At 43.3% G+C, this 22363-nt stretch overlaps 8 protein-coding genes across 8 annotated transcripts; 2 read left to right on the plus strand and 6 right to left on the minus strand.

Moving 5' to 3' along the window:
* Positions 1–37: 37 nt before the first annotated feature.
* Positions 38–524, minus strand: ATC70_008197 (uncharacterized protein; the record flags this gene model as incomplete). The annotated part of the gene is made up of 2 exons (XM_064827450.1): positions 38–102; positions 164–524. 2 exons carry the CDS (start codon positions 522–524, stop codon positions 38–40), a joined length of 426 nt encoding a protein of 141 aa, XP_064686734.1.
* A 988-nt stretch (positions 525–1512) lies between these two features.
* Positions 1513–5686, minus strand: ATC70_008198 (uncharacterized protein; the record flags this gene model as incomplete). Its single annotated transcript, XM_064827451.1, has 5 exons — positions 1513–3551; positions 3635–4283; positions 4336–5250; positions 5323–5425; positions 5493–5686. The coding sequence occupies 5 exons, from the start codon at positions 5684–5686 to the stop codon at positions 1513–1515; spliced, it is 3900 nt and encodes a 1299-aa protein (XP_064686735.1).
* A 313-nt stretch (positions 5687–5999) lies between these two features.
* On the minus strand, positions 6000–8511 carry ATC70_008199 (uncharacterized protein; the record flags this gene model as incomplete). The annotated part of the gene is made up of 6 exons (XM_064827452.1): positions 6000–7327; positions 7382–7744; positions 7801–7856; positions 7914–8185; positions 8242–8318; positions 8382–8511. The coding sequence occupies 6 exons, from the start codon at positions 8509–8511 to the stop codon at positions 6000–6002; spliced, it is 2226 nt and encodes a 741-aa protein (XP_064686736.1).
* Positions 8512–8721: 210 nt separating this feature from the next.
* Positions 8722–10994, minus strand: ATC70_008200 (uncharacterized protein; the record flags this gene model as incomplete). Its single annotated transcript, XM_064827453.1, has 5 exons — positions 8722–9371; positions 9433–9802; positions 9880–10245; positions 10304–10800; positions 10859–10994. 5 exons carry the CDS (start codon positions 10992–10994, stop codon positions 8722–8724), a joined length of 2019 nt encoding a protein of 672 aa, XP_064686737.1.
* Positions 10995–11632: 638 nt separating this feature from the next.
* On the plus strand, positions 11633–13023 carry ATC70_008201 (uncharacterized protein; the record flags this gene model as incomplete). The annotated part of the gene is made up of 7 exons (XM_064827454.1): positions 11633–11748; positions 11805–12018; positions 12079–12189; positions 12257–12340; positions 12398–12562; positions 12625–12922; positions 12998–13023. 7 exons carry the CDS (start codon positions 11633–11635, stop codon positions 13021–13023), a joined length of 1014 nt encoding a protein of 337 aa, XP_064686738.1.
* Positions 13024–13129: 106 nt separating this feature from the next.
* Positions 13130–14862, plus strand: ATC70_008202 (uncharacterized protein; the record flags this gene model as incomplete). Its single annotated transcript, XM_064827455.1, has 8 exons — positions 13130–13253; positions 13319–13415; positions 13492–13567; positions 13636–13742; positions 13807–13932; positions 13993–14053; positions 14109–14564; positions 14641–14862. 8 exons carry the CDS (start codon positions 13130–13132, stop codon positions 14860–14862), a joined length of 1269 nt encoding a protein of 422 aa, XP_064686739.1.
* Positions 14863–16727: 1865 nt separating this feature from the next.
* ATC70_008203 (uncharacterized protein) lies at positions 16728–18730 on the minus strand (the record flags this gene model as incomplete). The annotated part of the gene is made up of 6 exons (XM_064827456.1): positions 16728–16922; positions 16989–17396; positions 17456–17680; positions 17738–18005; positions 18057–18279; positions 18343–18730. 6 exons carry the CDS (start codon positions 18728–18730, stop codon positions 16728–16730), a joined length of 1707 nt encoding a protein of 568 aa, XP_064686740.1.
* Positions 18731–18779: 49 nt separating this feature from the next.
* ATC70_008204 (uncharacterized protein) lies at positions 18780–22124 on the minus strand (the record flags this gene model as incomplete). Its single annotated transcript, XM_064827457.1, has 6 exons — positions 18780–19989; positions 20047–20195; positions 20251–21552; positions 21611–21896; positions 21963–22009; positions 22068–22124. 6 exons carry the CDS (start codon positions 22122–22124, stop codon positions 18780–18782), a joined length of 3051 nt encoding a protein of 1016 aa, XP_064686741.1.
* Positions 22125–22363: the final 239 nt, after the last annotated feature.

The raw sequence follows: 22363 nt of genomic DNA on the forward strand, positions 1-22363 counted from the left end.
GGATGAGCCAGCATCTCTCTTGGAAGATGTGTATACATTAAACGAAATCCCAACTGATTTGACATACACCAAGATCTAAATTTCCACACACCTCTTCAAATACTAATTGAAGATGGTCAGTACACTAGCATTACTACATACCCCCCGTATAGTATATACTTACAGGCAGAAGACATATCCAAGCAACCATTTGCGCATCCAGGACATGTATCTACAATTCTAGCTTCCACAGATTTTCCAGTTTTACCGACAATCTTGACTTTTTTGTTGCAGTACGGGTTGTTATTGGGATTTGCGCCGTTCTTCATTTGACCATGATTGACAGCTACGACCATGTCATCATTACTATTAGTTTGACCACACGATCCAACACCAGCAGCGACATCATAGTAAGTGCCTGTACCAAGAATGGAGAGTAATTTTTTAGCAGTTTTTGCAAGATTCAATGGACGAGCTTCCGTTGGCTGAAAGACGCAGCAGACAAGAGACAATAACACGCAGATGAACAAGAATGATTTATTCATTTGATACAAGAAAGAAGAGGGTGCAGAAGAAAGGGCAAGAAGGAAAAGAAACGAGAAGAATTACACAACATTATCTATATATACCTGCAGCTCCTTGAAATATAGATGGATTAGGTAGATACATATGTTATTTAGCAACATGATAGTAAAATAGCTCATGTCGTCTATTGATTTGCTTTGCATTTTAAGCCCCCCCCCCTAATACAATATATATACGCACAATACATTATCTCCTTTGTGTATAGATCAATCAAATCTATTTTCCTTTCTTCTCTTTCAGAACCGTCCCCTCGTTTTGTAACTCTTTTTACCTTTTACAATCTGGTGATCCGAAATTGAGTGGCGTTGAAAGAATTGAGATCACTACTACATTATCATCATACAGGGAGAAAAAAATCACCATGATTCAAGGAAATCCCCATCCAACATCTGTTTGACCTCCTATTTTTTTTTTTAAAAAAATGTTTTGTATGTGTTGTGCAAAGCCTTTCCATTGAGCCAGCAAATCTAGTAAACTGTCGTCTATTTTTATCCATCACATACATACACACAGAATAAACATACAAACATTGCCAACTTAAATTACATGCATACCATCAAAGCGAACATGCCAAAATGTGTAACATTCTTTTTTTCTTATTTACGTTGTTGTTGTTGTTGTTGTTATTATAGATGTGCAAATTTCATTCATTTTTATTGTTCTTTTTTTTTTTTTTAAAAAAAAAAAAGGAGAATATAATTGCATTTGGTAACCATTATCCAAAACATTCCGTTTATATCGACAGCTCGAGTTGGAACCCAAGCTTTTGTTGCTGCTCCACACATATCTTTCAAGCGACATACATTGAGTGTAATTTCAGAAATGTTTTTAATCCGACCAAAAGCTTATACTAATTCATGTGTCTCTCCTGGTTTGTGGAAACAGAGAAATGCTTCGTGTGTCTATACAACATGCTTTATTATTCCTTGTTGAATATCACTAGAGAGATCAAGCACAACGTTTAATCACACTACATAGTGTTTGGCTGTCATCCTGCCAGTGAAATCCTGTCATGATCTCACTTAACTGAGGCACATCTGTGTCCATACCGACTTGGTACCAAGTATTCTTAATATCTTGCTTGTTAATGGCCATCTTGCCATCTTCCTCCGCTTCTTCCATATAGTCATCCTCATCATCATCATCCTCCTCACTATCCGTCTTGATCGGATAAGGTTCAAATAACAAGGCACTGCAAGGTCCATCCTTGACGACTGTGAATTGTTGATCTGGTTCCTTTGGTCGATCTGCAGATGCTAAAATAGCCGCAACACTCTTCAAGACATCAGTTGCATACATCATTGTATTCACCACCTTATCGTCAGGGCCCATACCAGGACGCAGTGCAGCCATTGGAGCTTGTGTAGTCCCACTCGGTGTAGTAGCAATGATAGTAGCAGCAGAACCAGGCACGCTTGTTACAGGGCGAGGTGATTGTATAGGGGTTAATTTAGCCTGTAACATAGGCTGCTGTTGTTGTTGCTGTTGTTGCTGCTGCAGCACTTGAGATTGCATTTGCTGTGCTTGTGCTTGTTGTTGGTGCTGCTGTTGTTGCAACATGTGCATCATCTGTGCTGCTTGTTGTGAGGTGTCTTGCTTGATCTCTTCGTCTGTTTTGGCAACAGCACTGTTGTTTCCTGTCAGATCAATGGCGCTACCCGACACACCACCACTTTGACGTCTGTTCAATGCCTGTTGTTGCTGCTGTTGCTGCTGAGCTTGTTCCTGACGAGCCAACTGTTGCTTGGCAGCTTCCACCCGTTCATTCAACATGGCGCGAATTTGTTGCTGTTGCGAGGGAGTCAATACGATACGATTCTGCGCTGATTGCTGTAATAACCAACTGCATTGCAATGCACGAGGAGGTAAAAGATTGACAATTGCAGGTGAAAGGCCGCTAGCGATAGCTGCTTGGTAAATCATTTGAGATTGAGCCTGTCTTTGACTGAGTGACATGCCTGCTTGGCCCGCTGCAGTCATAGCAGCAGCAGAATTACCCATTTGTTCCTGAACACCTGCATTCATTTGCTGTTGCTGCTCCTCCATGTGTTGTTGCTGTTGAGGCGATGCAGTGTGAGCCAAATCCATCATTTGATTAGGAGTTCCAGCTGCTTGTATACTAGCAGGGCTTGGAGCATTTGGACTTGCACCTTGCTGCAAAAGACGGTTTGGCTGTTGGTTAGGTGATGCCTTGGGTAGCTGTTGAGGCGTACCAGCTGCAGACAGTGCGGGAGATTGGTTGGTTCTTTGCTTTTTGTTGGTAGGAAGCTTGAGGTCAATGCTTGGACGCTTCATTGCGTTTTGTTGATTTGTATTTTGAAGTGTAGGTGTTGATGTTGTGGAAGTGGAATGAGATAGATTGATGTCCATGCGATTTTGGTTGGCCATTTGAGGGGTATTTTGACGCTGTTGTTGGGCTTGTTGTTGAGCCTGTTGTTGAGCCTGTTGTTGAGCCTGTTGTTGGGCTTGAGCTTGAGCTTGTGCCTGTTGTTGGGCTTGGGCTTGGGCCTGTGCTTGTAATTGAGCAGCTTGGACCTGTTGCTGTTGCTGCTGCTGCTGTTGTTGTTGTTGCTGCTGCTGCTGAGAAAGATCAGGAGTACCAGTCTGTTGCAAACCATCTACATTTTGTGCCTGTTGTGTAGTACCAACAGCTGGACTACCTTGTTGCTGCTGTTGCTGCTGCTGTTGCTGCTGCTGGTTACCGACAGCATTACGCACCCAAGAAAAGTAGCCGCTAAACTGCTCCTTCAATTTTGTCAAGTGATCCAAAGTAATGACATACTTGTTTTGACCCAGCATGGTCAATTGATCTTCAAACATGTACTTCATCAAAATCAAGCGTCGTGTTGCTTCGATATTGGATGTCAGGGCCAAGAAGACTGGCAGTAAACTGTCGATTTTGTCGTACATGGGCTTCATCATGGCTGTGTGTTCTTGAATCGCTTTCTTTTCCTGATCAGATAAACCCTCAATAGGATTACCACGCACTAAAAAAAAAAAAAAGAAGCAGCAGCCCCTTTTTCAATACACTGTACTCTTTTCTTTCCCACATGTCGAGCACTCGTCTTACCTCTGGTACTACGAACGTTTTCATCATATTGTCTCACTATGTCTGCAGCAGCTTGTCTTTGCTGGAAATTGATTGTTCGATTTCCTAATGGTTGCTGTTGTTGTTGAGGCGCACCGCCAAGGTTAGATACAGCACCAGGCTGAAGATTGGCTGCAGACACATTGGGCACTTGTTGAGATGTTTGCGATGTTTGTTGTTGTTGTTGTTGTTGTTGAGCCAACTGCTGTGCTTGCTGTTGTGCCAATTGTTGCTGGGCTTGTTGCTGGGCTTGCTGTTGTGCGGCCAACTGTTGTTGAGCTTGTTGCTGAGCGGCCAATTGAGCTTGCTGTTGAGCCTGTTGCTGTGCGAGTTGCTGGGCCTTTTGTTGCGCTTCCTGTTTGGCTTGAGCTTGAGCTTGGGCTTGAGCTTGGGCTTGAGCTTGAGCTTGAGCTTGAGCCTGTGCTTGAGCCTGTGCTTGAGCCTGTGCTTGAGCCTGTGCTTGGGCTTGAGCTTGAGCTTGAGCTTGGGCTTGAGCTTGTTGCTGTTGCTGTTGCTGTTGCTGCTGCTGCTGCTGTTGTTGTTGTTGTTGTTGTTGAGCACGAGCCTGTTGAGCTTGCAAATGTTGCATCAGCATTTCAGGATTCAGTTGTTGCTGTTGCTGATTCACAGCCTGCAATTAATCAGCTTCTCAACCCCTAAAACCATCATGTAGCGATACTTACATTGGAGAAATTATTCGCTTGCATGGGAGAGCTTGTGGCAGCAGCATTGACACCCGAGACAGGAGGACGGAAGTTTTGGTTTGCATTATTAGGTAAAGTCATACCAAGTAAATTGGCGTTATCTGCTGCCGATCCTTGCTGTTGTTGGCCTTGCTGACCCTGTTGTGGTTGCTGACCTTGTTGTTGCTGCTGTTGTTGTTGGCCCAAAGCAATCTGATGAGCAAGATACACTTGAAATTGGCGAGGAGACATGTTCACAACCGCTTGATTCACATTGCCCATATTCAAGTTTTGAAGCACATTCAACGGGATCTGTTGTTGAGCCGTGTTCACATTGGCAGCTACATGAGCTGGTGTGATTTTATTCGCACCAACACTGCCATTGTTTCCTGCAGCAGCGGCAGCAGCCATGGCTTGTGCAGCGGTTCTTTGAAGGGCGAGCATTTGTGCTTGCTGTTGAGCCTGCTGTTGCTGCTGTTGAGGTTGTGCAGACTGACCCACTTGAGGCTGTTGTTGCTGCTGTTGCCCTTGAGGCTGCTGCTGCTGCTGTTGTTGTTGTGGTCTGCCTTGCATCATGTTTTGTTGAAACATGTTTGGACGCATCTGATTTTGATTGTTCATATTTTGTTGCTGCTGCTGTTGATTCATGTTCAAGGGCGACGACAGGTTTTGAAGCTGCTGCACAGGAGCTACTTGAGGAGAAGCAGTTTGCTGTTGTTGTGCTTGCTGCTGCTGCTGCTGCTGCTGTTGTTGTTGTTGTTGTTGTTGAAGCAATGGTGACATTTGTTGTCCACCTGCAATGTTCAAGTTTAATTGCAATTGACTATCATTCAGCATTGGTGCACCTCCATTCTGGCTTTGCAATTGAAACTTGATTTGATGAAACTTTCTCGCGTAAGCTAGTATGTATTGATTCTACAAAAAAAAAAAAAAAAAAAAAAAGACACGATCAGCGAAAACGACATTTCACGCAACAAACAAGCATACCTTGCTCGTACTTCTAGTGTACAATGTCAACTCGAAATTCTTGGCCGCAGCAAAGATATCAGTATCTGACGTTGTAGGCGACAGATGCCTCAAAGCGTTTCCTCTATCGAAATCAAACATACACATATAATAAGACTCACATCTCCAACTTTCTCGAAATGATCGCTTACAGTTGAGAGACAAAGCGTGCTCTATCTTGCACATTCAGTTCCTCTCTCCAGTTGGCGTTGGGCACTTCGTTGGTTAGATTCAAGTTTAATGGATTTTGCACTTGCTGTTGTTGTTGGACCTGCTGCTGTTGAGGTGTCTGCTGTTGCGGTTGGTGCGCTTGACCATTTGCTATGTTGGGATTCTGCTGATTCATCTTATTAGTCAAATGCTTCAATTCTATAGCGTTTCTCGATGGATATTTCAAACACGATAGATCTTTTGGAACAGCAAAAGAAGAAAAGATTTAAAGGAGAGAGAGAAGCAATGGTGATAGAAGACCATCACAATGTGGAAAGAAAGCCTTCTACGGAGTTCCAATGTACAGATATGGTCAGTCACCACTGTTCATCATGATCACCATATAACCTAGAACCACATCACATTGCCTGATCTCAGATTATATACACAATGTTTGCCTGCATTGGCTGCTCAAAAGTCTGCTAAAAGAGAACATAAATAAGAGAGCTTTATTTAGGGGTTGATGGTGATGCCAACTTGGCAGTGAGCAATGCCATCATTTCCTCAATTGTAGAAAGAGAAGACACTCGCTTGTCTTGGCTGCCTGATGCCAGCTTGCTTTTGAATGACTCTAGTTTATCTAATGTTGTCATTCCCCATTTGTCAGATGCATTGAGATCCACTCCTGGTTGATTCAGCAATGTCTTGAATATAGACATGCGACCCACGCAAACAGCAATGTCGATGCCTCGACGACCTTCAACAGGATCTGCCCAATTTACATTGAAGCCTGCTTCCAGAGCAACTTGGACCCATTTGACATTGTTGTTCTTGATTGCTTTAAACCAATAAGGGCCCATGTCATTCTTTTCGTTCTCTGCTAAATGTGCACCTGCTTCTCGCAAGATTCTGACAACGTCGGCTCGCTTCTCTACCACTGCATCAAAGAGGGGTGTATGGCCTGATCGATCGCGGACATGGATAGCAGCACCGTGCAATAATAAATACTCTACAACTTTAAGATGACCTTCTCTGCAGGCGACATGCAGTGGCACACGACCGTCATAATCCACACAGTTGAGATTGATTAATTCGCCCATACTTTCCACCAACAGACTAAGGCCCTCTAAATCATTGGATCCAGCAGCAGAACAGAGTAAAACAGGACCCAGCGCCTTTTGAGCCAGCATTTCTTCTTCCACCGACATGGTCAAATCGGTCTCCTCTCCCTCATCCACTTCAGGTTCTACCTTTTCATCCAATGTGCCACCACTTCTATCGAGTTCTTGTCTGGCAGCAAATTTACCGCGAGCAGAAAACTTCATCAAGATGTTGACAAGGAGGCTGGTGCGATTGTTGGAGGCACTGAAACGTTGGTAAGGTGCACGCACAGTCAGTTCACCACGCAAGTTACGGGTCATCATCTTGCGTACCTGCTCTGGATTGTTGGGCGTCTTTCCAAGCAAGTAGGCTAATTTGGTCAAAGCACATTCGGGTGTCATGTCTGCACCAGGCACAACACCGATGGCAGACAGCTGCTTACCAGTAGCATAGGCATCTGTAACAAGACCCTTTCGACATTGCGTACAGTTGACAATGATGACGCCGCGATCGCTGGCTTCTTTCAAAGCAGCTAATAAAGCAGGACGAGCGGGTGCATTGCCAGCACCAAATGTCTCAAGAACGACTCCTTGAAGCGGAGGTGCTAAAAAGGCTCTGATGGTGGAATCGTTAATACCGGGAAAGAGTCTGAGTGAACCGACATTTGGGTTGAGTTTTTGGCAGACGTTGAATTTAGCGATATGTGTAGGACGAAGCACAAGTGGCCATTTGACGTCTGTAGGCTAGAGTTAATACATGTCTTGTCTTGTCTGCTTGGGTGGTAGCTTACCAATGTTGATACCAACATCGACAAGCGATGGAATGTTGGGAGAATCAAATGCTTCGAAATCAACAGCACTGATCTTACTTGTTCTGTTACCACGATACAGCTTTTTTCCAAAATACAAAGACACTTCTGGAATCACAAAGTGGCCTGCAATGGTGAGTGCGCCCAAGAGGTTTTCTACAGCGTCGTTTCTGACCTCTGTCAAAGGTACCTGAGAACCAGTGATGATGACAGTTTTACCCAGCTCCTCCAACATGAAACTGAGTGCACTGGCTGTGTAAGCCATGGTGTCTGTGCCATGCAGCACGATGAATGCGTCATACAATTGATAGTTTTCCTTGATGTCGCCTGCAATTCTCACCCAATCTAAATAGAGTCTGGATGTGAGCAATGGATTGCAAGATGTCGATAATCTAGTTTACCTGACATGGTAATGTCACACGAATCTAAAAGAGGTGCATATTCAAGAATAGAATATCTAACATATCGTGAGAATTATATCTTGTGCGGTTGCGATATCCAACAAAAAGTTTACCTAATTCTTTTGCCAAACAAGCTTACAGGTGTAATCAGGCTGGGCAGTTGGAAGGTCTTGCTTTGCCCCTTGTGAGGCCCTTGTTGCTCAATGGCCTTGACAGTGTTGGTGACGGTGCCGAATTCTTTGGGTGTGGAGGCCTTGTCAGAGATGTTGAGGCTATCAAGACTGTCGTGTGATGAGGTGCGTGAAAGAGATGAATAGTCGGATCCGTTGCCAGGATCATGGAATCGACGTACTTTGGAGAGCGATTCTGCAAAGTAGTTTGGCAGCTGTGCCATTCATTTTGTGAGTGTCGATACTAAGTTCCCTACTGCACTAGACTTACAGGAATATAGCCATGTTCAGGCGTGTGCTTCATACCAATGGTACCGCCCGTATAGATAATAAGTACTCTGGAGACAGCTGTAATGAACGGTGTTAGGCTTTATCCCGTCTCAAATCGAGATGGTGGCTCTTTTTCTTTACCAGGTGCAAGCATATCATTGCGATCAACGCCTAATTGATGGCCAACTGCTGCATTATCGTACACTAAGCTATCGTTGGTGCGGACAGGTGTGGACAGAGGTGGTGTCGATACACGATTGACGGGATGCATTTAAACAATGTTGAGAAAGGTGAAAGAAAGGAGCAAAAAATTTAATGATCGGAAAAAAAAAAAAAAAAAAAAAAAAAAAAAACTTATAGGTGTCAGATCTCCACGGAACAGCGGGATTCAGAAGGACGTGCATCAGCATCAGATCAGAAGAAGGATAAGAGGTAATAATTCCGGGTCTATTCAAGTAATCAGGTGGTCTTTATTAGATGCTTAGATTTGAGGTAAACAAGCTGATTCAGGCACAGATACAGTAGATGATGACATGTCAGTAGTAGTAGCAGCAAGAGGAGCAGTAGGGTGGATGATGGTGTCTTGAAGATCTAGAGATGGAGATTGTGGTTTAATAGAGTTGTCTTTGGCAGCAGCAGACTTGTCGGCAGAAATGGCATCAAATGGTGGCGATGTGGCAGGGTCGGCTATTTTAAGAGCTGTTGGGGATTCAGTAGTGTCTTCGGGTGTAGGTTGAGAGGGGGTAGATGCGCCAGTAGTAGATGCTGTTGCTATAGTGGTGGTGGCAGTTGCATCCATTTCCATAACAACATCTGGTACTGAGTTAGCAGCTGCTAAATCTTGCTTGGTAGTATCCGCCCCCTGGACCTCTTCGGTCTGTGGTGGATCAAGTGTGAATATGGTCATCAACATGTGAATAACATCCTCACGCACAGCAGCATCCGAGATGGATTCGATAGCCGTGTTGAGTTCCTGACAAAATGCATCCATACCGTCATAGCGATTCAACACCAACTTTTTGTGCACTTCCTCTGTGTTTTCATAGGCAAGCGTGATGGGGTTTAGTTTGAATAAGAGCAATGTGGCGAGATAGATTCTCATGGTGTTCTTGAACAAGACAGACTCGAGAGCTAGAAAACTGGGCATGAGTAAAACATGCGCATGATACCATAGAAGTTATTCTGATTTTACCAGTGTCCACATCTTGACCTACAAACTGAACTTGCTGTGGCTCACCAACAAGCTCAACAGAAACAGTGCCCCCTAACAATTTGATCCAGCCCTTCATCTTGTGGACGCGCTCATCTTCTGGTGTTTTCGAATTGATGAGAGCCTTCAGTGGCTTCATGTCTGCCTCTGTCTCCAAGCCTTGCGAAACAAAATCGTTGATCACGCCAAACATGTCCTTTCTCATCTTGATCTCTTCCATTTGTAATTCTTTGCGATCTTTATCAGCTGCTAATTTCGCTTCCTTGGCCTTCATTTGACGCTCCTTTTCTTCCAACGCCGCTTGTTCTCTAGCTTCGTCCAGTGCCTTTTGTCGTTTTGCTTGTTCGTCAGACTAAGGGGTACAGTCGCTTTAGGAGAAACTTGGTGATAATATCAAGCACACGCACACACACACACACACACACTCACCTTGACTTCTAATCTTCTACTTTTCTTTCTGGGCATCAATTCCAGTTCTCGGGCTCTCTTGACCTTGGCTTCATTTCTTAATCTATATTCCTCTCTCGCCTCTAACTTAGCGATCATTTCCTTTGCAAGGGCTGTGATGGTAGAAGCTAGCTCTCTGTTGGCTGTTCGCTTTGTGGGCTTGAACTTTTCAACAAGGTCTCTCCAATCTTGAACGGTAGAGCACACCAATTCAAACGTGAATTCCAATGTATCTGAGATGGTGATTGTCTTTCTGCCTATGGGAAGAGGAATCTCCCTGTACAGACGATCATCGCCAAAGTACCAGTATACCCAGCCCTCATAATCACTGCCTAATGGAGCGAATCTCTACGTAACAAGACATATGAGCAATGGGTTGTCCAACTAAAATGCCTTTCCACATTACCAGCTCTTGACCAGATTGTCCGTTTTGCAAGGAAATAAGTTCAGGATCACTAATCTCCACATGAGCCATTTCAATGCTCTTCAACACCTTGATTTTATCCAGTACACTCATATCTGCAAAATTTGTGAAACCAGGAAACACATCAGCGATGAATTGCTCATAGTTGTCCGTGTTGATCAATGTCTTTTGACGTTGGGTCAGCAGGGGCGATACAATGTGAACCATGAAATTAGCCAAGTAGTGGCGCGCAGGTTGAGATGCTGATGCACCACTTGCGTTGCTTTGTTGGCTCAGTACGCTGGATTCACGCTTCAAATGCATGGTATGGTCTTCCTCTACTGCTTCATCCTCAAGTTGTTGCATATCGTCCTTGCCTGCCATCATGGCTTGTTCTAACTTGTCAATGGAAAGGCTCTTGGGTAAATGAAAGTAGGCCTTAAAAGTGTTGAAGAACTGAAATGCACTGATAAACTCCCAGGAAGCGTGAAGAATAGCCTCTATTATTCACAACATGGGTTGCTTGTCCATCACTATCATAAAGAAGCAGCGTATTACCTGGAGATGAAGTCTCGTTGACATGAACCTCAAGCTTCTTCTTTGGCACTCTTCTCTCTGGTGTGATCACTACCTTGTCAACCCTGTACTTGAGTTTTTTGGGACTAGGACAAGATGTAGCGTTGCGAGATGGCATGGCGTCTGTGTTGCTGGATTGATTGTTGTATGTATGGAATAAAAGCAAAATGGCTCATCCCAAATCCTTGAAAAAAAAAAAAAAAAATGATAGAAGGGCGCGCGCGGGTGTGCTGTTTATGATCGCGCGTCTGATACCATAACATCACGACATGTCGATCCTTTGCTGTAGTGTTGGTGACAGGAAAGCCAAAGTCATTGCTCAGGACATGCCATCAACGACACTTTGGTCCTTGAATAGACTTTCAATGTGTATATCCACTGTGAGAAAACTCTGTGAAGTGGTGAAGTTGCCTCCAATGTTGTGGCGATGAGAGATGTATGTGGACAACATGGCATCATGAAAGAAGCATCATCCGAGGGCTGGATCTAATGCTATCCATGCTAATCATGGTGCCTCGAGCAGTAGCTTACAGAGAGCCTAACGCAGCACGATGCTCCTTGACAATGGACTGACATCCTATGAGATCCGCTCTCCAACATCTTGTTCTTCTTCCCAAGTGACGTGATGGTGTGATTTCCACTGTTTGTGTGACTTTAAGAGAAAGGCGATGAAAAAGTTGAAACTTTTCCATCTCTCTTTTTAGTTGCAGACTTTCCCTTTACTGTTATTAGCTCGAATATATTACGAAATAAAAGATGAGTTCAACTGTGAACACGAGTAACTGCAAAAGCATAGCCCGGTGCTATGCTGATGTTAATGCCAAGATGCCCACTTCTTATTGGGACTATGACAATCTTCAAGTCGAGTGGGGGTAAACACACATGGAGACCATCAAAAACGACTGGAGATTAACCCAAGTTTTGATAGAAACCAAGAAGACTATGAAATCATTCGCAAAGTAGGTCGTGGTAAATACTCTGAGGTTTTTCAAGGCATCGATATTGTCAACAACGAAAAGTGTATCATCAAGGCTTTGAAGCCAGTCAAGAAGAAGAAGATTAGACGTGAAATCAAAATCCTTCAAAACCTGGCAGGCGGAACCAACATTGTTGGTCTTTTGGGCATTGTTAGAGACCCTATTGTAAGTACACAAGGATAGCAACGACTAGATGAGCAGGGTACTCACTTCACTCGCAAATAGTCCAAAACACCTGCTATTATCACCGAGTATGTGAATAACACCGAGTTCAAGATTTTGTATCCTCGTTTCACAGTATACGACATTCAATATTACATGTATGAACTGCTCAAGGTATGTACCAGAGTCTGTCTTGTGGAGAAGGCCATGTTTTTGCTAAGGGAGTGCGCTTGTTGCCTAGGCTTTGGATTTCTGTCATTCAAAAGGTATCATGCATCGTGATGTGAAGCCTCACAATGTCATGATTGACCACGAAAAGAAAGAGGTAAACTAGGAAACACCATGCACAACGGAGGCTCTCTCGCTAATGTCTAGTGACTAGTTGCGTTTGATTGATTGGGGATTAGCAGAGTTCTATCACGCAGGCACAGAGTACAATGTCCGTGTTGCATCCAGATATTTCAAGGGACCTGAGCTCTTGGTCGATTTTCAGGAATACGATTACAGTTTGGACATGTGGAGCTATGGCTGCATGTTTGCAAGCATGGTAAGCTGAAATGGTGAAAAGAGGGACTGGAAGCAGAATGACTCAGTGTGCGTGAATGATAGATCTTTCGCAAAGAGCCCTTCTTCCATGGTCATGACAATTACGACCAATTGGTCAAGATTGCTCGCGTTCTCGGTACAGATGAACTTTTCAGATATACTGAAAAGTACTCTATCGTCCTTGCACCTGAATACAACAACATTCTAGGCAGACACATGCGCAAACCCTGGAACAAGTTTATTACCAGTGATAACCAACGTTTTGTAACGGATGAATCTGTCGATTTCTTGGATAAATTATTGAGATATGATCACCAAGAACGTCTTACAGCAAAGGAGGCCATGGCACATCATTACTTTGGTAGGTTGACTAGCGACGCGATGAGAAAGAGCCCAGCAACTGACGTTTTTTTTTTTTTTTTTTTTATGATATTAGATGCTGTGAGACCCACCCAAGCATAAATGTACTGTATAACTACACTCAAATTATAAATAAATTTTTAAATCACAACTCTGGCTTCTCTCTTTCTTTCCTTTTTCTTCCCGCTATAACACCTCCCACACTGGGATGAAACAAAATAGTAGACTATTGATCTTCTTGATAGATGGCTTAGGCGATGTCAACATACCCCATCTCGAGTCAAAGACGCCATTGCAGTATGCTCATACACCATGGCTCGATAAACTATGTGGTATTATTTTCTTATGCAAGTAACATTTGCCCCCCCATCAGCTAAAACTGTGATGTGTTGCTTAGATAAGGGGTTAAACGGACTGCTAGACCCGGTGGAACCAGGTTTGGCGTGTGGTTCTGATACAGCTCACATGTCCATCTTGGGCTATGATCCCAGAAAGTAAGGCTTCTATAGATGTATATATATATATATATATGTATACATACACTATATGTATGCTCACTGAATTTGACAGATACTATGAAGGAAGAGGTGCGTTTGAAAGCATGGGCGCCGGTCTTGACATGATCCCATCGGATATTGCATTCAAGGTGCGTAGCACACACGTACACACTGAATCCTGCTTGTGTATCTAAACATTGGAGCCACTCTTACCTAGTCCAACTTTGCGTATTTGGACAAGACATCAGGCATCGTAGTCAAGCGAAAAGCAGATCGACATTTTGAAGGCATTGGCCCTATTTTATGCAAAGCAATCGACAATGTGTAAGTGGCATTATTTGATCCAGTGACACACACATGCCAATTTTGATGTAACCATCACCATTAGGAAATTACCTTCGTTTCCAGATCATTCTGTTTCTGTCAAATATGCTATTGAGCATCGCTGCGGCGTCAGAGTGAGAGGCCCAGGATTAGCATCCTCCATTACAGGCACAGATCCCTTAGTAGACAAGTAAGTGAACCAGTGTTGAAAGTGTCTGATCCATCTGTACTTATACATACACATGTATAGCAAACCTCTCGTCTACTGTGAACCCACCCTAGATAATGAAGCTTCCATCATGACAAGCAAAGTAGGTAATAACACTCTCAGGATGCGGTTCAACAACTAAACCACATGTTCCCTAGTTGACAAACGAGCTATCAGACGCATTTTACGACATACTCATTCACCATCCCATCAACAAAGAAAGAATGGAAGCAGGAAAGAATCCAGCCAACTGTGTTTTGTTACGAGGATGCGGAAGTTGCATTGATGTGCCAAGCATCCAACAATTGCATGGATTGAAAAGCTTTCTTATTGCACCCACCTGTATCATTGCTGGTATTGGTATGACATTGGGCATGGATCTGTTGCACGTGCCAGGCGCAACAGGCGATTACAATACAAACTTCGATGCAAAGGCCAAGGCATGCTTAGAGAATATACAATCAGGCGCATACGATTTTGGATTTTGTCATTTGAAAGCAGTGGATGATGCGGGCCATGATCATGATTTCGAGAAAAAGGTCTTTTATCTCGAGAAAATAGATCAAATGATTGGTAGCGTTATATCGAGTTTAGAGAAGAACATGGATACAAAGGTAGAAAAAAAAAAGGGGGGAAGGGGAGTTTGCTGCTTGAGACTTTGGTTACTCATGGTGTTCATTTGATGACTAGTACACGGTTATAGTTACTGGGGATCATACCACGCCATCCTTGTATGGTGATCACAGTTGCGAGCCGGTTCCTTTTGTCATCAGCTCTATCAATGGCGATACACAGCGTATGGGAGACTCTGTCAACTCATTTAATGAAATTGCTGCTGCTCAGGGCGCTTTGGGAAGGTTTTGCGGTGATCAAGTGATGCCTTTAGCTAAACAGTTTATGCAAAAGTATTAGTCAATTCAAGCAAATACATGCCGCTTTGGAGTCAAATAAACGCAATATGAAATTTCATTAGACCACGTTTTTTGACCTTTTGTTGCATGCCGCATCTGAGGTTCACACTTGGATGGGCATTTTGTAATCATCATTTTTATCAGAAACGCGCTGAAATCCTAAAGAAGAGTAGAGAGGCTATGCAGTACTGCTTTACGACTCGCTATACCATCATATTAGCATCAAACATCTCGCTTGTCTTGACTAGAAAGGCATTCTGGCTACTCTATTTCAATTGAATTCCCGATTTGCTTTCTTTTTCCAAGATTGGACAGATGTTAATTTTTTTCGACCTGATTAAACTATTTTGCCAAATTCGACTATATAAATTGTGATTATTATCGGATGCTTCCTAATACATTCTTGGACTACTTTTCAAGGCGCATCCAATGGTACCAAGTAAGGTATGTGCTTTTAATAAAATTGTTGAGCAACTTATAAAAATATGAAATGAGGTTTCTGGCCAAAATGTTGAGATTTTACATATCAAAGTCCCACAAAGATGATCTCAAGAGTTACGTTAGATTGATAGAAACATTTTGATCCAATACATACCATAGCAAAAGTTTACAATATCAAGGTCAAAAACGCGATCGTTTGATTTTTGATGAAAACCATGAGGGGTACCTCATGCTTTTTGGTCGAATTTTGGCCATGTTTTTTTGGTCCCCAAAAAAGTTGAGCAAAGGTGTCAGCAAGATAGAGCTCAAGGAAAGTAATTGTTTGGTGCTATTCTGGTGGTCAAGAGCGGTTTCTAAAGCGAGAAACCAAGGATCAAATGCATCCAAATTTCGCTGTATTTAGCACATTTGTTACTATTGAAGAGTAACGCAAGTATACTGTTTGCTCTAATATGAATCATTTTCATTGATACAGACGGAGAGCATCGCAGGAGAGTCAGATCCACCGATAAAAATCGTCTGTGGAGGGTTCTCACCAAATAGTGCAAGGTGGAAAGACAAAATTGCAGTATATATTGTAGACATTGGCAGTGAAAATTGAGATGAGAGATTATCCTGGCTATCATTTCATGTCGTTCATTGAATAGACAATCTCACACATCCAAGGCAGCGTACTTTATCCGTCTCAAATGTCTCTTGGCTTGATATACGTCGTTGGTCTCTTACACACACTTGATTGATGTCAGATTGCAGGACAAGTAGAGAATTATCCCAATGATAGCAAAATCGAATCCCGTGATTGATTCAGGATAGATCAAACACCTTGGATGGTTTGACAGGACATCTCCCTCTTGATTTTTTTGCCGACGTCACCAGGCAAAGAAACAACCATGGGCTTTCATGAATAAAATCTTTCGTTTTTTTTTGTTCAACTCCACACTTTACGTTTATTTATTCTTTTTTTTCCCCACTCTTTACACTACTGAAAAATGATTGCTCCTATTGCTGGTAAATTCCGTAAACAAGTTATCAAGGATATCACCATCTCTCTCGCTCTCGGTGCTGCTGGTGGTGCTGCTTGGTGGAACCTCTATCACATCCCCAACGTCCAACGTCGTGATGCTTATTATGCCAAGCTCGAAGCTTCCAAGCAATAAATAAATCGCACACTTTGATACACAAACAACACCAATCTCTACAAATCCCAACCATCACACAAAATACAACCTGTTCTTTTTATCAGCAACTATGTCATTGATCATGTTCGCCTTGGTCAGTGAAATATGTCGAAAAAGAAAGAGGAGAAAAACGTCAAAATAATTTTGTTTGAAAATATCACTATTATCTAATAAAAAACATGATATAGAAAAAAAAAGGGGGTTGCTTGTGTGAATTGTCAATGTAGATTAGTAGTATTATTTATTATCATGTAAGTATTTCCATGTCTAGTGTAAGTGAATCCAGTATGCCTGCCTTTTCGCACAAGGATTGCAACAGACTGTGCTGTTTATTGAGTAATTCAACGGCAGAATCGAATTCAACAAGGCTGCCTTGATCAAACACCATGACTTTATCATAGTTCACTACATCATGGAGCATATAGGGTATCACAATTAGGGTCTAACAGGAAGGATAGGGTGAATGAGTGTTGATGTAAACATGATGGCTGTTGGCGTGGATGCTTACCGATTCTTCAAATTCTTGATCAATGACTGAACGAATGATGCTTTGCGCTGCTGGATCAAGGTTGTGGGCTTCTTCAATAATGACAAGCTTGGTGCAATCTTGTAATAATGCACGGGCAATACAGAGCAGCTGTCTCTCGCAAACAGACAATCGACAACCTTCCTTTCCCAGATCTTTGTCCAGATCTTGGATGATGGTGGATGCTATCATGGGGCGGTCCTCATCCTCTTGATGACCCAAGGTGGTGGCCGATGGAAGTCTGGCTAATCGCACTCTCTGCAGTACTTGCCACAGGGCGTAATCATCATACTCACCAAATGGATCCAAGTTACTTCGCACAGTGCCACTCAACAGCCAACCGTCCTTGGATATGAATGTAATGCGCGATCTTAGGTCTTCTACACCAATCTATAGACCGTATCTAAATTAGAACCAAACCCCCAAATTCCCTTCGTGGCTAGCCTTACCCAAGCAATGTTGACGCCATCAATCTTGATAGATCCTCTTATGGGTTCCATAAATCGAAACAAACATGATACCAGCGCATATTTCTCTGCTCCCGCTCTACCTACAAGTGCAACCTTCTCCCCCGAGTAGATGTTGAAAGAAATGTGTTTCAATATGGCATCTGCTTCAGAGCTGCTGAAGCTAAGCATGAGATCTCTAACCTGCACTGCAGCATGGGTAGGCCACTGTATTGCAACATCGAGTCAGTCCATGACAAATCAAGTCAAATCGAGTCAACTTACAGCAGCTGGAGGTCTGGAACCCTCAACGATACTAGGTGGCTCTTGTGGCATTTCCATGTACTCATTGATGCGCTCAATAGCTTCAAAGTGCATATCTACAGTGGTGGATTGACGCATGAGCCAGTATACATACTCTAATAGACTCGTTGAAAATGTCAGTGCAATGCCTGCGAGACCAGCGTCAATTATCCTGATCTTTTGAACCAGTGAGATGCCAATGAATAGCGATAAAAAGGTGCCTAGGAGTTCTACTCTCACAAACAGCCATCTATACATCTTTCATTAGATACTACCTTGTTCTGTAGTCAATGCATCGTACCTGTTGGTGTTCCAAAGAGTGTAGAATGGGCGCATATTGTCATCAAGTCGGTTAAACATCTTTTTCATCATATTCCATTCTTCGCCGTACGCTCTGATGGTCGCCAAACCAGCTAATGTGTCCGTATACAGATGGAAAATGGGCGGGCGACTATCAGCGTTCAATTTCTTGAGTTCCCTGGAAGCCCGGATGTAGATGATGCCAATATAAAAGTACAAGGCAGCTGAAAAGAGGAGAAGGCATGCTGAATGAGCAGTACATGAAGCCATTGTCTATAGAAACGTACCTGCAACAAGACTAGCAGCAAAGAACTCTGGCAAGATCATGCCAATGGTGAACACGACACCAAACACGCCAAACACCGTCTGTAGCAAAAAGTTGACATGCCAGCCTATACTCGAGTCGACAGTTTCCATGTCTTTACTAAAGCGACTCATGATCTGGCTCACAGGTGTGATATCAAAGAACTGCAAAGGAGCATGACACACGCTCTGCAGTAAGCCCAAGAACAGGCGATTGGAGGCACGCAATGAACCTCTGTATTGAATCACGGTGCGAATAAAGTTACAAGCAACCGTAACAAGACACAGACCCAGATAGATGAAAACATAGTTGTTTGAGATGGAGACTGTAACCGCATTGTATCGAGAAAAGGCCATGGACCATACCTGCATATTCAAAAAGAAAGGTTAGCCTTGTTTCCAGGACCAATCTAGTGACATTTCAAAACGACACGAGTCGAAGCTTTGTACCTTCCTTTAGCCAATAACTCTCTGAAATGTTTGCTAATCTTGCAAACAAGGTAAACAAGATAGCAGCGGTCCAGTATCTCCAACCGCCACAGGCAGCATAGTAAGTAGCATAGGCATAGTCTCTTGATTTATACACTGCATCTGCCGCTGTACTGGAGTCTTCTTGTTCTTGTCGAATAGAGTCAGGAATGATGGATGCCTCGTCAAAGCAATCCTCTTCAAACAGCGTTGTATTGTGTGTGCTACTAGCTCCTGTATTCTCATACAGGGCATCAACGATATCTGCTGGCACTGTTGTTGTAGTAGCAGCAGCAGGCTTTGGCTCGTGCTTGACTTGCCGCTGCGATCTTCTTAGTTTGATGAGATTAACAATCTTTTCAGGGTCTGTCTCCATGGCATCTACATGGCCGTGGTCTAGATGAACAAACAACTGAGCATCACGCGCCCAAAACATGTCTGGCCAGGTAGATGCTACAAGGATGGTGCGATGTCGCATCAAATCACCTCGAATGCAGTTTTCGTAAATGAATGTGGATGTCACTTTTTGGAATGCAGTGAATATATCATCAATAATGACGGTATCTACCTTGGCGTAGACGGCACGAGCCAGGGATATCTTGTGGCGCATAGTACTTGACAGGGCCTTATCTGTTGTCAGCGTCAAATCTCCATTGTCCAACAGAGACAAGTCTCGCAAAAGATCACATTGATGCAGCACAGCTCGGTAGCGGGCATCGTCCCAGGGCTCCGAAAAGAGGATGTTTTCGCGCAGTGTGCCATGCTCGATCCAAGCAGTTTGAGCTACGTAGGCGACTCTGGGCATGCAGGTAGGTAGCTGGCCCTGAACACAGGGCATGTCTCCCATCAAAGCAGCTATCAGGCTCGTCTTGCCACTAGTTGGAGAACCAGAAATCACAGAGAGTCTGTTCAGAGGAAACTCAAATGCAGGAACAACCAGCAGATGCTCGCAAGATGGCCATGCAAAAGTAGCCTCTGTAAATGCCAGTCTGTCTTGTGGAGGCAGTGGAATGTCAGTGTCTTGCTGCTTTTCTTCTGTATTCAAAAAGGTGATTATATGGCCCAAGCTTAGTTTTGCATCGCTATAAGCCATGAAGGCTTGAGGCAGGACATTGAGCGGATCACGCAGCATACCAAACAAGACGATACTCACAAAAGCAGTGCTAGTATCAACAGTCAGAATACACTTGAATCTAAGGGAACTAGGGAAGCTGACTCACCTCGCATCTAGCGTCTTTTTCTCTACCATTGTATACCAGGCAAACGATATCGTAGTGACAAATACAGGTGTGGCAAACCAGATCAAACCCAGGATTGTGTTTTGTGTGTACAACTTGATCAGTTTCACGAGCTCATCATCTCGCGCATTCTTTGAATCAGTTGGTTAGTAAAAGCTTGCACTGTGTATCAAGCGGGAATCTTACGGTGATAGCTTGCTCCCATCGCCTCTCTGACGCTAAAAATTTGATCGTCTTGATACCATCACACAACTCTCGTAGTAACCGTAATCTCCAAGATTTGGCGTCAGTCAGATGCGATTGAGCCAGCATAAGACGACGGCTGATGTAATGCGTAGAGGGTAATGCCACCACCATGACGATAAGACCAGCCAAGAACGAATTACCCAGAATTTGATACAGGAAAATCACACCAGCAGCGATTTCAAGCGGACAGGTATAGAATATATGAAGATAGGAGGCTAATTCAGCGAGCCTTTCGGTATCTTGGCTCATCAAACTCGCTCGTCGATGCACAGATTCTTCATGATCCTCCTCCTCCTCCTCTTCTTCTTCTTGCTCCTGCTCGTCTTCCTCATCCATGCCTCCCTGCTCCTCTGATATCGTCTGCCCCTTGGGTGGTTGATGAGCTGATTTCAATCGCAATGCATGCGCATATATTTCAGAGTTGAGCATATGAACGATTGTCACATGCCATTTTCTTCCCCATAGTAGTGTTTGAGACGCAACAAGTGTGCTAATGACGTTACAGCCAAACAAGGCAATGCAGTACATATACCCAATCTCTTGTTTCGAACTGCTCTCCTCGTCCTGATGATGCTCCTGTATCCATGTCAGTAATTTCCTCAAAAAGAAGGGGTTGGCATAGTGGAACACCACAGCGCCAATTGCAGTGATGAATTGACACCAGATAATCTTCTTGTTGGCATTGTAGATACGATGCATCAACGCTGCGTTTGACAGGTGTTGGTGCAATTTTGTCTCGGTGAATAAGCGATAGTTTTCCCTGGCTCTTTGTCTTGTTGGCAGTGCCCATAATGCGGCGGCTGTTAGTTTTGTCTTGAAGGCTGATTTCAGCAAGGAATTCATCCAGCTGAATGTCAATGATGAGAGTGGAGAGGCACTGGATTCCAAACTAAGTATGCGGCCATTTCTGACCACTCTTCCATCATGGAGAACTAATACACCGTCATCATCATCTTCGAAGTCGACCAATTCTCCTTGATCCAATTCAGTGGGCGAGGTAATGACTACAAACCACAGCGTAAAGCACAAGCACAGATCAATCAACGAGAATGATTTTTCAATACCAGAAGAGATGAACCAATTGTTATCAGTAAAGAAGTAATCAAATACTCGGACCAAAGCCGACACAAAGAATAGTGCGTAGAACAATAGGAAGTGATGGCTGTATCTGGTGAATTTTGATGGATCCATTGGATTCGCTGGTGTGGTGAATGACTTGATGACGAGTGCGAGCACGTAGATCTACACATGATTCAGCATTCGATAGCAATGCCACACTGAATGCATTGACATAACTTACTCGGGGAATGAATGCCAAACTTGGATCCACAATCTGATACAGTGGTGGACGGGTATCTTTTGATTTCTCGAGAATAGCGCTCTCTAATCGCCATGCAAACACGAAAGCCCAGCTGCTGATCTCTAGTAATGTCACAATGAGCAGGATGATGCTTCTGCGGAATATGGAGACCGTTTTCGTTGTAGGTAATCGAAGAAAATCGTTGGTTGCAAAGGTTTCTTGACGTATTGACAAGAGGATGCATGAAATGATGAATGTTAAAATTGGAAGTAAGCCGTCCAAGATACTATAGAAACCAAACAATTAGATCATGATGAAACATTCTCCCCTGGTTTTCGAGTATGTTGTTTACGTTTCTCTATAACAAGAATTGATGGATAGTGAATGGATTGGGTCCAGCTAGACAGAGTCAATGAATTAACTTGTCGTCTGGCATATAGACTGGCTTGAAAAATACCTGTGGTCCTCCTCCTTCCCCTTGTTGGTTCCATCCACAGAATGATTGATTTGACATCTATGGTTGTCGTTGTTTGAATTTGTGGAATTTGAGATTTTCTGTAAAATGTCAAAATTGGATACAATAGACTTGTTGAGCAAAGAGATGGCAAGCGAGAAAAAATGGTAAAGAGAGAAAGAAAGGAATGGCAAAGAAAGAGTTTTATTTTAGAGTTTCTTTAGAATTCAGCAAAAAATAATAGGAGCGTTGCACAAAACGATATTGCTCTTGAGAGAGAAAGGGGCAAAAGTGTATGA

The sequence above is a fragment of the Mucor velutinosus genome (genome assembly GCF_035048745.1).
Source record: "Mucor velutinosus strain NIH1002 chromosome Unknown tig00001561, whole genome shotgun sequence".
Classification (NCBI taxonomy): domain Eukaryota; kingdom Fungi; phylum Mucoromycota; class Mucoromycetes; order Mucorales; family Mucoraceae; genus Mucor; species Mucor velutinosus.